Source organism: Dama dama, chromosome 9 (genome assembly GCF_033118175.1).
Source record: "Dama dama isolate Ldn47 chromosome 9, ASM3311817v1, whole genome shotgun sequence".
Classification (NCBI taxonomy): Eukaryota; Metazoa; Chordata; class Mammalia; order Artiodactyla; family Cervidae; genus Dama; species Dama dama.
This window is the reverse complement of record NC_083689.1, coordinates 67,114,947-67,126,970: the sequence shown is the minus strand read 5'-3', so window position 1 is coordinate 67,126,970 and position 12,024 is coordinate 67,114,947. Positions and strand designations below refer to the sequence as shown.

General features: G+C 42.6%; 1 protein-coding gene across 3 annotated transcripts in view; it reads right to left on the bottom strand.

The window, feature by feature from the left end:
* The window catches only part of GRIA1 (glutamate ionotropic receptor AMPA type subunit 1), a 342,504-nt gene that overhangs the window by 139,574 nt on the left and 190,906 nt on the right, over positions 1–12,024 (bottom strand). For 2 of the 3 annotated variants that reach the window (XM_061151788.1, XM_061151787.1), the window contains exons 3-4: positions 8,603–8,842; positions 3,857–4,041 (exon numbers count right to left, since the gene is read on the bottom strand). In XM_061151788.1, coding sequence (XP_061007771.1) covers positions 3,857–4,041; positions 8,603–8,842 — 425 coding nt within the window. The remainder of the gene's footprint in view (positions 1–3,856; positions 4,042–8,602; positions 8,843–12,024) is intronic. The other variant, XM_061151789.1, reaches the window with a different exon arrangement.

The window sequence follows — 12,024 nt, the reverse complement described above, 5'->3', positions numbered from 1 at the left end:
TGGTAGAAAATGAAAAAGCATGGTGCTTGCTCTGCTGGAGGTCACAGTTTACCGGGAGAAGAGCAATACTAAACAGATAAAGAGATAAAAGGTTAGGCACTGAGAAAGTTGATACAAACGTAATGTACACTTGCAGTCCACTGCTTCACCGACCCCATCTCTTCAAAGCTCATTTTCACTGGATTGCTTTAATTCACAGTCTTTGTGTCTGGCGTGCCCTTTCCCATTCTCTTTGATTATTCGTAACCTTTATGGCTAAGCTCTAATTCCAACTGCTCTGTGAAGCCTCTATGATTAATTAATTCACTCAACAAATATGTATTGAACGTGGACCATATGTCAAACCCCACGCTGTGTACTAGGGACAAGCTATGAACAAGTGAGGCAGGGTCCCCAGGCCCTCATTGAGCTGAGCTGACAATTTGGCAGGGAGCCAGATGGTAAATAGATAAACAAATAAATGAACAAGATTTCAGCAGGTAAAAAGCACTTTGAAGACAATAAGAGTAAACGAATGGTCTGGTCCTGGTCTCCCTCATCCATCTCCAACTCCTTCTGAATTTAATAACTGTATTACATAATTAAGTGCCATATACTGATAAAGTATTATAATCTAATGAATTTCCTGCCAGTGCAAGAGATGCAAGAGATGCAGTTTGATCCCTGGGTTGGAACGATTCCTTAGAGTAGGAACTGGTACCCTGCTCCAGTGTTCTTGCCTGGAAAATTCCATGGGTAGAAGATCCTGGTGGGCTACAGTACCTGGGGCCCCAGAGAGTTGGACATGACTGACCAACTGAACACACACACACACACACACACACACACACACACACGTGTGCGCGCGCGTGCTATATTTTGATAACCCTATTCCTTGCTTACAGACCTTCACTGTCTCTCCACTGTTTATAAAATAAACCCCAGACTCTTTAGAATGGTTTCCAAAGATCATTGTCTTCCAGTAAACAATTGACATCCTCCACTTGGCCTTTTAAGCCCTCTGTGAACCGTGGCTCCTACAAGTCCTCTGGGCCTCCCTACCTGCTCTTACCTCCAGCTTAAAGGCTCTTTTTCAGTCAAAGGCTACCTGTAGATATCTAGACCCATCTCACATTTAGGATCTTAGAGCATTCATTGATTCCTTATTCTTCTCATTCATTCAAAAAATATTTATTGAATACCTGCTAGATGCCAAGCACTGTTCAAGGCACTGTGGATACAGCAGGGAAGAAAACAGAACAAGAATCCTAATACAGCTGATATTCCAGGTGGAGCACTAGAGACTGAGACAGGCCATTAATTCACTATGTGGAGTTTGGAATCATTGTCTTCCTCCTTAGATTAGGCAGAACGTTTGTGTTAGACTGAAAAGATCCAAGTTCTTGAGTGTGAGATAGTCTTGGATGATGCCAAGATGTCAGACTGCAAATCAGAAGATGGAAATCCTTTGTCACTAACTAAGTGACATTGTCTTTTTCACTAACTAGTCTGAACCCAAGACAAATGATTCAACAAATATGACCATTAGTCATCTCATCTGTAAAGTCTAAATGGAAGTGATAAACCAAATAACTTATAAGATCCTTTCAGCATTTTGGTTTTACTTTTCAGAATAGAAGAGTCCAACAATTAAAAAGATAATATACTACAATCTAAAATATTCAGAAAAACAGGTTACTTTCTTCCAAAACACACGTTTTTCCTTTGACAGAGGGGATGGCTATAGTCAGCAGATGCTGACAATTGAGTTTTTAAGAGGTCTGGCATGGTAGCTAAACCAAGATGGATTTTATTTCCTACTTTCATTCCATGCTACTTGTGAAATCCCAGGCAAGTGTAATCCCTTGTTTCTCCATTTATAAAATAAGGGCGCTAATGGAAGCAGTTTTATAGAGAGGATGTGAGGATGAAGTGGAAGTATACATGGAAAGGGCTTGGTATGGTGTTTGGTACAAAGTAAGTACTCAGAAAATAGTACCAACAGCTTTATCTTTACTGTTGGAGTCTTCAGTCTGTTAAGAATACCTGCTTATCATCCAACACTTTCCCTACCTTTCATCTAATCTTGTTATCAACTTCGTAGAACAGGGATCTTCATTCCTATTTTACAGATGAGTACACTTACGCCAAAAAATAAATGACTCAAGAAGCCAGGATCGTACCCACAACAACTTGAATGAATCTCTAGGGAATTATGCCAAGTGAAAAAAGCCAAACCCAAAATGTTACATACTGTGTAATTCCATTTATATCACACTCTTAAAATAAGAAAATCACAGAAATGGAGAACAGATTAGTGAGTGCCTAGGGAAAGGGAAAAGGAGAGGGAGAAAGGGAAGCGGGATGACCACAGAGGATCTTTGTGATGATGGAAATGTTCTGTACCTAAAATGTATCAATGTCAATTTCCTGCTTGTGGTATTGCACTATAGTTGCTACAGTTTTATAAGATGTTATCATTGGAATAACTGGACATGTGGTGCATGGGATCTGTCTGCATTATATCTTGCACATGCATATGAGCTTGTGTCTCAAAATTTAAAAAGTTTAACTAAAAAAAAAAAAAGAAACACAAAGCAAAACCAGTATCAGTTGGCATTATGAATAGCAAAAACAGGTAAATCTTTACATTTAACACTTTCAGTGGGGCAGGCTCTATTTTAAGTGCTGTGCATGTATACATAGATTCTTCTGACCCTCACAAGAGCTCTCTAAAGGTAGCCATTTTTATTGATATTATGCCCAAATTACAGGTCAGGAACCTGAGTTGTAGAAATTAAAAACCTGGCCTGGGGTCACAGAACTCATGAACATTAGAGCTGGGGATGTGAATCTGACTACAGGGTCTCTGCGTTTAACTGTTATTAATACTCTATTCTGCTTTACGTAACTAGAATTCCAGTCCTCTGACTCTGGCTCAAAAAACTCCCATCACAATGGGAACAATTTTTGCTGCTTTTTCTCTCTGAGAGGGAGGCACAGATTCACACTTTGTAAAGTAGAACACAGAGTGAACGCCTCAAAGAACCCCCGGCTTTCAAAATCTCTCCTGTTCAATTGCCGAGGCCTCTGAACAAGCGCTGAGCTGGCTCTGAGATTCCCTGCGGGAGCCCCGGGGATCTTGAGGACTATTAACAAGCGCTGTCTTGTTGTCAAGTACCTAAAACTGCCATCTTTAATTGTAGAGTACTGTTCAAAAACAATTGCAGCATCTCCTTCCTTGCTAGCTCATCTGAATACACAGATGTAATTTAAAAAAACAAGTGATCTATCCAGTGCCACATGCTTTCCCTCTGAGAATAGGAGGAACCATGACTTAGAGACATCTGGCTAAAGACTGCTAAGGTTAAGGTGTAATTTCTTAGAATGGACAGTCAGTTAATTCATCTTTCAGACACTGGTATGTGTTCCAGGAAAGAATAAAGGGGGGTGCTCGGTGCCTTCCTGAACTCAAAATGGGTCAGTGGGCCACATGGATGAGAAACCAAATGCAGGATCAGCAGGTGACAGAATGCAGAGCCAAACCCAGGAATCCAGGAAGCTCTAAGGATGTGGTAACACTTCACAAACTCTAAAGTGCAATGCATTTTTCTTTTTAACAAGAAAAGGAAGCACTTGAGATAAGTTTTTGGTTAACTGATCTGAGAACCATGGGAAGCCCTAGGTGATGGCTCCTACTCTGTACTATTTCATAATGTTTCAGAGTTAAATTGTTATCAGTTACAGGATGTGAGAAACAGCCTGTGGTTTTACCTAGTCAAGAACTCTCTTTGTAACTCCGAGGGCCAGAGGTCATCTGGTCCTCTGGAACCATCCCCCACAGCCACCCTGAGGGCACCTTCGCTGCACTCACTACCTGGCCCAGGATAGCATTGAGGCGTTCCGATTCACAGTCCACCACCACCAGCCGCTCCTTTTTCTTCTCCAGGTCCTGGAAGAGCATCCGGTAACCCTCCTCCGTGGTTGTCAAGATGTTGACGGCTGTCACCTGCCAGTTCTTCTCAGCAGCTGTGTCCAGGACTTTCTGCAGGACGGACAGACCTGGAGGTGGGGTGAGTAGGACAGAGAGGTGGCAGTCAGAATCCACAGGAATTACCCCCATCTTCCCCACTCCTCCACTAAACTCAGCTCCAGCTTGCTCTATGCCAGTTTGAGCTGGGGTGGGCAGACTCTGTGTTTATTCTGTGTTTCTGTTTGCAGAACGTAGGAGGCAGTAGTTAGTGATTAAAAGTGTAATCTGAAGCTCCAATTCTAATGCCACAATATACTTGGTTAAATGATCTTGTATGGATTAATTCACCTTGTGAAACTTTAGTGTCTTCAGTGGTAAAATGGTGATGTTAATAACGCCCACCTCACAGTGTCATCATGAGGATTGAATGAGAGTATCTCAAACATGGCAGGGGTTTTATAAATATTGATTACTGTTCGGCCTTTAGTAACTGCTTATTAAATGTGCTGATCTGATATCTAAATAGCACCTTATAACTGTCAACCACATTTACTAATGTACAGTATATCTCAAGTCCTAGCACTTTGCCTCTCACACAGTAGGTATTCGATCACCATGTACTGAATTAAGTTACTCTCTTCTGATTTACAGCTAAATGATAGAGGAATCCATGACTAAATACTGTTTTGTTTCATCTCTGGGACATAGATGGTGTATTAGTTTCCTACTGCGACTGTGACAAATTATTGCATATTTCTGTTCGGTTGCTCAGTCATGTCTGACTCTTTGCAACCCCATGAATTGCAGCATGCCAGGCCTCCCTGTCCATCACCAGCTCCCGGAGTCTACCCAAACCCATGTCCATCGAGTTGGTGATGCCATCTAGTCATCCCATCCTCTGTCATCCCCTTCTCCTGCCCCCAGTCCCTCCCAGCATTATGGTCTTTTCCAATGAGTCAACTCTTTGCATGAGGTTGTAAATTTAGTGGCTTCAAAGAAAACATTTATCATCTTAAACTGCCAGAGGTCAGATGTTTGAAATGAATCTCACTGGGCTAAGTTCAAGTTATTGTCAGAGTTGTGTTATTTTCTGGAGATTCTAGGAGGGGAAATTGTTGTTTCTTTTTCTGCTTCTAGAGGATACCTGCTTTCCTTGGTTTATAGCCTCTTCCATCTTCAAAACCAGTACTGACTAGTTGAGTCTCTCATGTCATACTCTGATACTGACCCTTCTGCCTCCAACTTACATGTTTAAGGACCCTTGTGATTACACTGAGTTCACCCAAAGAATCCAGGATAATCTGTCTAAGGTCAATTGATTAACAATGTGAATTCCATCTGTAACCTTTATGCTTTTTGCATTTAACATAACATATTCAGGGGTTCCAGGAATTAGAGCATGGGTATCTTTGTGGGGGAAGAAGGGGGAGGTCATAATTTTGCCTGCAACAAATTGTTATTTTACCCACGCATTCTTAATCTATCTTGTGCACGTATATCATTTCTATCTCCATATAACATTGCTTATCTCTCTGATAGCGACCAATATGGTGCCCGGCATAAAGAATCATCTGTAGATTGATTCTGTTGTTTCTTTTTTGCTTGCTTTATTTATTTTATTTAAGTACAAGGTTGGTGTTCTTAAGCCTCACATTTCAGTTCAGTTCAGTTCAGTTCAGTTCAGTTGCTCAGTCGTGTCCGACTCTTTGTGACCCCGTGAATCGCAGCACTCCAGGCCTCCCTGTCCATCACCAACTCCTGGAGTTTACTCAAACTCATGCCCATTGAGTCGGTGATGCCATCCAGCTATCTCATCCTCTGTCATCCCCTTCTCCTCCTGCCCCCAATCCCTCCCAGCATCAGGGGCTTTTCCAATGAGTCAACTCTTCACATGAGGTGGCCAAAGTACTGGAGTTTCAGCTTCAGCATCAGTCCTTCCAATGAACAGCCAGGACTGATCTCCTTTAGGATGGACTGGTTGGATCTCCTTGCAGTCCAAGGGACTCTCAAGAGTCTTCTCCAACACCATAGTTCAAAAGCATCAATTTTTTGGTGCTCAGCTTTCTTCACAGTCCAACTCTCACATCCATACATGACCACTGGAAAAACCATAGCCTTGACCAGACGGACCTTTGTTGGCAAAGTAATGTCTCTGCTTTTTAATATGCTGTCTAGGTTGGTCATAACTTTCCTTCCAAGGAGTAAGCGTCTTTTAATTTCATGGCTGCAGTCACCATCTGCATTGATTTTGGAGCCCAAAAAATAAAGTCTGACACTGTTTCCACTGTCTCCCCATCTATTTCCCATGAGGTGATGGGACCAGATGCCATGATCTTAGTTTTCTGAATGTTGAGCTTTTTAAGCCAACTTTTTCACTCTCCTCTTTCACTTTCATCAAGAGGCTCTTTAGTTCCTCTTCACTTTCTGCCATAAGGGTGGTGTCATCTGCATATCTGAGGTTATTGATATTTCTCCCAGCAATGTTGATTCCAGCCTGTGTTTCTTCCAGCCCAGCGTTTCTCATGATGTACTCTGCATATAAGTTAAATAAGCAGGGTGACAATATACAGCCTTGACGTACTCCTTTTACTGAAAGTTTATTATGTGTCTGCCATTGCTCCATTAGCTTTCCTGTTTTCAACTCACTTAATTCTGTAAGGTAGGTACCATTGTTATCCATGTTTCACAAATGTGGAAATGGAGGTTCAGAGAGACTTAGTCATTGGCCCAAGGTCACACAGCTAGCAAATGGCAGAACTCTGAGCTCAGAGTTGTGAGGTAGGTGGAGCCCCTTTTAGAGTATGGGCGCTTTTTGCTGATTAACCCCAGAGATGATCCTCTATTAAAAGTGACATTTTTCTGGCTTTGCCACTTCTAGACCTCAAGCCTCATTATGCTGCAAAAGTGAAGTTGCTCAGTTGTGTCCAACTCTTTGCAACCCCATGGACTGTAGCCTGCCAAGCTTCTCCCTCCATGGAATTTTCCAGGCAAGAGTACTGAAGTGAGTTGCCATTTCCTTCTCCAGGGGATCTTCCCAACCCAGGGATCGAACCTGGGTCTCCTGCATTGCAGGCAGACGCTTTATCATCCCCACCAGGGGAGACCTATTTATGCTGCAAAGTTGTCCTGAAATAGCCATTCTGCAGGTCATCCTTATAATGCCTGCTTGTCTGACAAGGGAAATCATCCAAATAAGGAAAGAGAAGGGAAAATCAAAGGAAATAGAATGCTTCTGGCCTCCCCTGCCAGCTAATTCTCCTTAAATAACGCCTGCCTAACTCTTCCTGAAAAAACATTTCGCCAGTCACTCTTCTATTGAAAAATCTTCTAAGCCTCTCTAAAGGCTGCTGCTGCTGCTGCTAAGTTGCTTCAGTTGTGTCTGACTCTGTGTGACCCCATAGACAGCAGCCCACCAGGCTCTGCTGTCCCTGGGATTCTCCAAGCAAGAACAGTGGAGTGGGTTGCCATTTCCTTCTCCAGTGCATGAAAGTGAAAAGTGAAAGTGAAGTCGCTCAGTCATGTCCGACTCTTTGCGACCGCATGGACTGCAGCCTACCAGGCTCCTCTGTCCGTGTGATTTTCCAGTCAAGAGTACTGGAGTGGGGTGCCATTGCCTTCTCCATCTCTAAAGGCAACCCCCTATAAAACCTCTTTTAGACAGGGCAGAATTTCTGTGCCTCACTTTGCAGACCTTGTATGATCCACTTATTTATTCACACCAATAATGGTTAAGTTCTTTTTGGACCATTGAGTATAACAGGGGATGGTAGGATAGTATAATACAACCATCACAGGAGTTAGAGAAAAGAAGAGAGTTTCCATTTAGAAGGTCAGGAAATAGAGAAAGTGGTGTTCTCTGTTGCAAAAAAAAAAAAAAGAATAATAATTTGCATATGTAGATTTGAAAAGGGAAGTGCTCCCCAGAAACTAGAATCCTCTGGTTCAAGATGTAGAGAAGAAAAACAAATACTGGACACATTTAAAAAATGGAATGGAAAATTTGAAATTTAGGTGGAGGCAGAATTACTAAGGCCTGGGAGGGTTGATGGTGATGCTATGATGATGCTGATAGAGGTTAACATGTATAAAAGACTCTGCATTGATTGTGTTGTTGGTACCATACAAGCCCATCTAGCTACTGTGTCATTCAGTCCTCACAATTTTATGAGATAGAGACTGGCCTTATCTTCATTATAGAGATGAAAAAAGGAAGGAATAGAGAATTTTATTCCCATTACAGAAGTGATCAAACTGAGGCAGAGAGAGCTTGCCTAAAGTCAGACAGCTGGAGAGGAAGGAAATTCAGATCCAGGTCTGACTCCATATGCTCCTAAAAGCCATTCCATGAGCCCTGAGCCCTGAACCCTGAGCCAGTCAGCTGAGGTCCTTGGACATTGAGAGTGGGTTCAGGAACAATGGAAGCTTTGAGAGCTGTAGAGTGACATGGTGCGTTAAAAGGTTATTCTCTCCAAGGATGTGTTTCCACACAGTGAGTTACAGATTAGCTACTGAAAAATCAGTCCACAGACATAAAGCATTTCTGGATCATTCCTCCCTGCCTTCAAGAAAGCAGGGAGGCCCCATTCTTCTTCCTGCTGGTAATTTTCTCTCCATCCCTTCAACGTCTCTCTCCCCTAGCCCCTGGCTTACCCCGGTCAGCATCATAAATGTAGACAAATTTTTGCCACTTGTAATGGTCGATGATACTGATGAGGGCATCCTGCAGCTCGGGGCGCAGCTGGAGGACGAACTGGTTGGATGTGTCAACGGGAAAGCTTGGTGTAATGAAGCAGACGTGGAGGGCCCCGCAGAAGGAGGTCAGCATGTTGACAGTCCTCCGTTCATAAAACCCAAAGATGGCATAGACTCCTTTAGAGAACTGGGAACAGACTGGAAAAGGAGAAGAGAGAAATTAATGAATAGAGGAAGATGCTGCAAACATGTTGTCAGTGACTCTAAAACTGTCTCATCCACTAGCCTATCCATCCAACTCATCATCCTTCTGTTATCTAGCTAGCCTTCTACCCACTCAGGCAATCTATCCCTCCATCCTTTCAGCCCACCAACCTATCTAACTGTCCATCTATTTTACCCATCTGTGCATCCATTCACTCATTCATCTGTCCAACCCACCCATCCATCTGTTGAAGCAGTCTTTATTAGGTGCCATTTCCATGCCAAGCGTTGTCATGGTTATTCATTATAAATGTATACAATGCAGTTTTGTATGTTCTTTCATGTTATCTGTACAACAACCTTATTAAGGTAGGAAAAGGATGACTAGGTAAGTTTTTAAAGGGAGAAACCAAGGCTTAGAAAGGTAATGAACATGTCCGAGGTATCACAGATAGACCATATCTGAGTTAGGCAGGTATCTTGAGCCCAATCTAACGATTTTTGTATGACACTGCCCATCACTTCAAGGCAAAGCATAATAAGGTGCCTGCAGGAAGAGAGTCTGTCAGCTTGCTGCTGATGCCCGTTTAAGAAAACAAGTGTTGATTTTCCCAGTCTACCCTTAACTTTCAGTGTACATTTCCCTGCTGATGTTCATCGTGTGTTTGTACATCCTGCTAGCTGATTTTTCAGGCCCCCTGGTGTATCAGCCACAGTAATAGCTTAGCTGTGTGAATATCCCCACAGGAGTCATTTTGTAAGTTAAGTTACCAACACTGGTTGATGTTCAGTTAGACTGCTGGTTAGACTATAATGGTAAAAAAGACCAAAGTTATGGGACCAAGTTCAGGTCATTCAGCAATGAAACTTCATTTTAATATGTGATACAGGGTTCCTAGACTTTGCCCCAATGAAGTGACCAACTGTAATGCCAACCCCAGTGTCCCCAAATTACTGTCCTAATATGGATGGTGAGGTAGACAAGTCATTCTCATCATGGTGACAGTATTTTAGGGTGCTTTGCTGTATATGTTAGGCTGTTCATTTCTCATCACAACTCTGTGACTTTGGTATTATCAGTTTTATTTTAAGATGAAAAAGCTGATGTTCTTAGATGATGTTCTTAGATTCTTTCTTGACCATATCACCTGCTTTCATGACCCCACACTGCCTTTGTAGATGGGCTCTCAAACTATGCTCCATGAGCATTGCCCAAATGTGTTCCATGAAACCTTAGTACCACAAAAAGTGAAGTGAAGTGAAGTGAAGTTGCTCAGTCGTGTCCAACTCTTTGCGACCCCATGGACTATAGCCTTGCCCAAATGTGTTCCATGAAACATTAGTACCACAAAAAGTGAAGTGAAGTGAAGTGAAGTTGCTCAGTCGTGTCCGACTCTTTGTGACCCCATGGACTATAGCCTACCACGCTCCTCCGTCTATGGGATTTTCCAGGCAAGAATACTGGAGTGGGTTGCCATTTCCTTCTCCATAGTACCACAACGTGCTCCTTAAAAAGAAAAGACTTCTTTGCGTAAACACATTTTGGAAATGGTGCAAACCCTGTCCTCCCTTTGCAGTTTCATGCTACATACTAGCCACATAAAAGATTGAGAGGAATCCTGTTCTAAAAAGTCCAGATTTTTGTCAAATTCAAACACTCCCAGGGCCCTTTGTTGGGGAATACATTTTAACACGTAATTGATACACTGGATCAGGCTGAAATGAAGAATGCCATTAGCTACTAGGACCTAGTTGCCTACCAAGTCTCAGTTCTCAGTTACTTCCTGGATATTCCCTTCATGCCCCTGCAAGATGATCTCTTAAAGATTGTAATGGAGCCATACAAGCCGTCTGTTTAACTTCCAGTGTAACCCAGCATATCATCTAAGGAACCCTGGCAGGCGCCCTTTATTTTGTGTGTTTGTATATGTTTTTTAATTTAATTCTTATTTTGTATTGGACTGTAGTTGATTTGCAATGTGTGTTAGTTTCAGGTGTAAAGCAAAGTGACTGATTCTTTTTTAGATACTTTTCCCATATAGGTTATTACAGAATATTGAGTACAGTGCCCTGTTCTATACAGTCGGTCCTGATTGATAACCTATTTTGTATATAGTAGTATGTTTATGTTAATCCCAAACTCATAATATCTGCTTGCATACTGAGTTACTGGGTACTCAGTGCTTCTCAAGGTGTCTAGTCCATTGACTGACCATTCTCTGAAACCAGAGCCCCATATGCCTGCTCTTAACCTACTCTGTGGCCCTGCTGGTGTATGAAGGTGGCCCTCATGGATTCCAGCTTTATGCCATCCTCCACCTAGAAACCCAAGGGATCCTTTTAATTGAACAAAACAAAACACATTGTTTGCCCTTTCTTGTGTGCAAAACCTCTCCAAAGTTTTGAGGTTTCCCATTGCACAGAGGAAAAATGATGGTGACTCAGAGCCAGAGTAACCTCTTCTTTGCGCCCCTATCTCACACCCTGTCCTTGCTTCCTGCCCCAGCCACACTGGCCTTTGTTTTGTTTCTCTGGCCTCCTCACTCCTTCTGCCCTAGCTGGGCTGCCTCCGCCTGCAGCACCCTTCCCTTATGTCTTTGCAATGCTCACTGCTTTTCAGCAGTTGTGTCTCAGCTCACATCTCTCCTGCCTGGACTGGCCTTCCTTCATCACCTCTTCTAGATGGTTGTTCCATCCTCCCCTCAACCCTCTATAAATCTCTATTACATCTCCCATTGTATCTTTCATACTTGAATGATTATTGTTTAAAATAGTTTTTCTTTTTTTTCGCTTGTATATATCTGTGACTGCTCAGGTCAATGTTAATTCCCAAAAAACAGGGGTCTCATTTATGCCCCAAAGCCAGCATAATACCCAGGACAAGGTAGATGAGTGCTGATGAGAGGGTCACATGGCCTGCAGTAAGGGATGAGGAGGAGCTGGTGCGTCACTCTGGACCTCTTCCTCCACCTCTGTTCTGGGTTGATGTCTCCGTATTAGCTATTTATCCTTTACTGCTCACACTATTTTCTCTTTCGCCCTAATGAGGCCACTCCGTCTGTTTGCAGCTGACAATAGTAGGCACTGTCTTTAAATGTCTGTTGTAATTGTCAGAATCACAACTTCCATAAATATGGATTTCTCCACCAGGAAGCATACATTGTATATTATTCTCC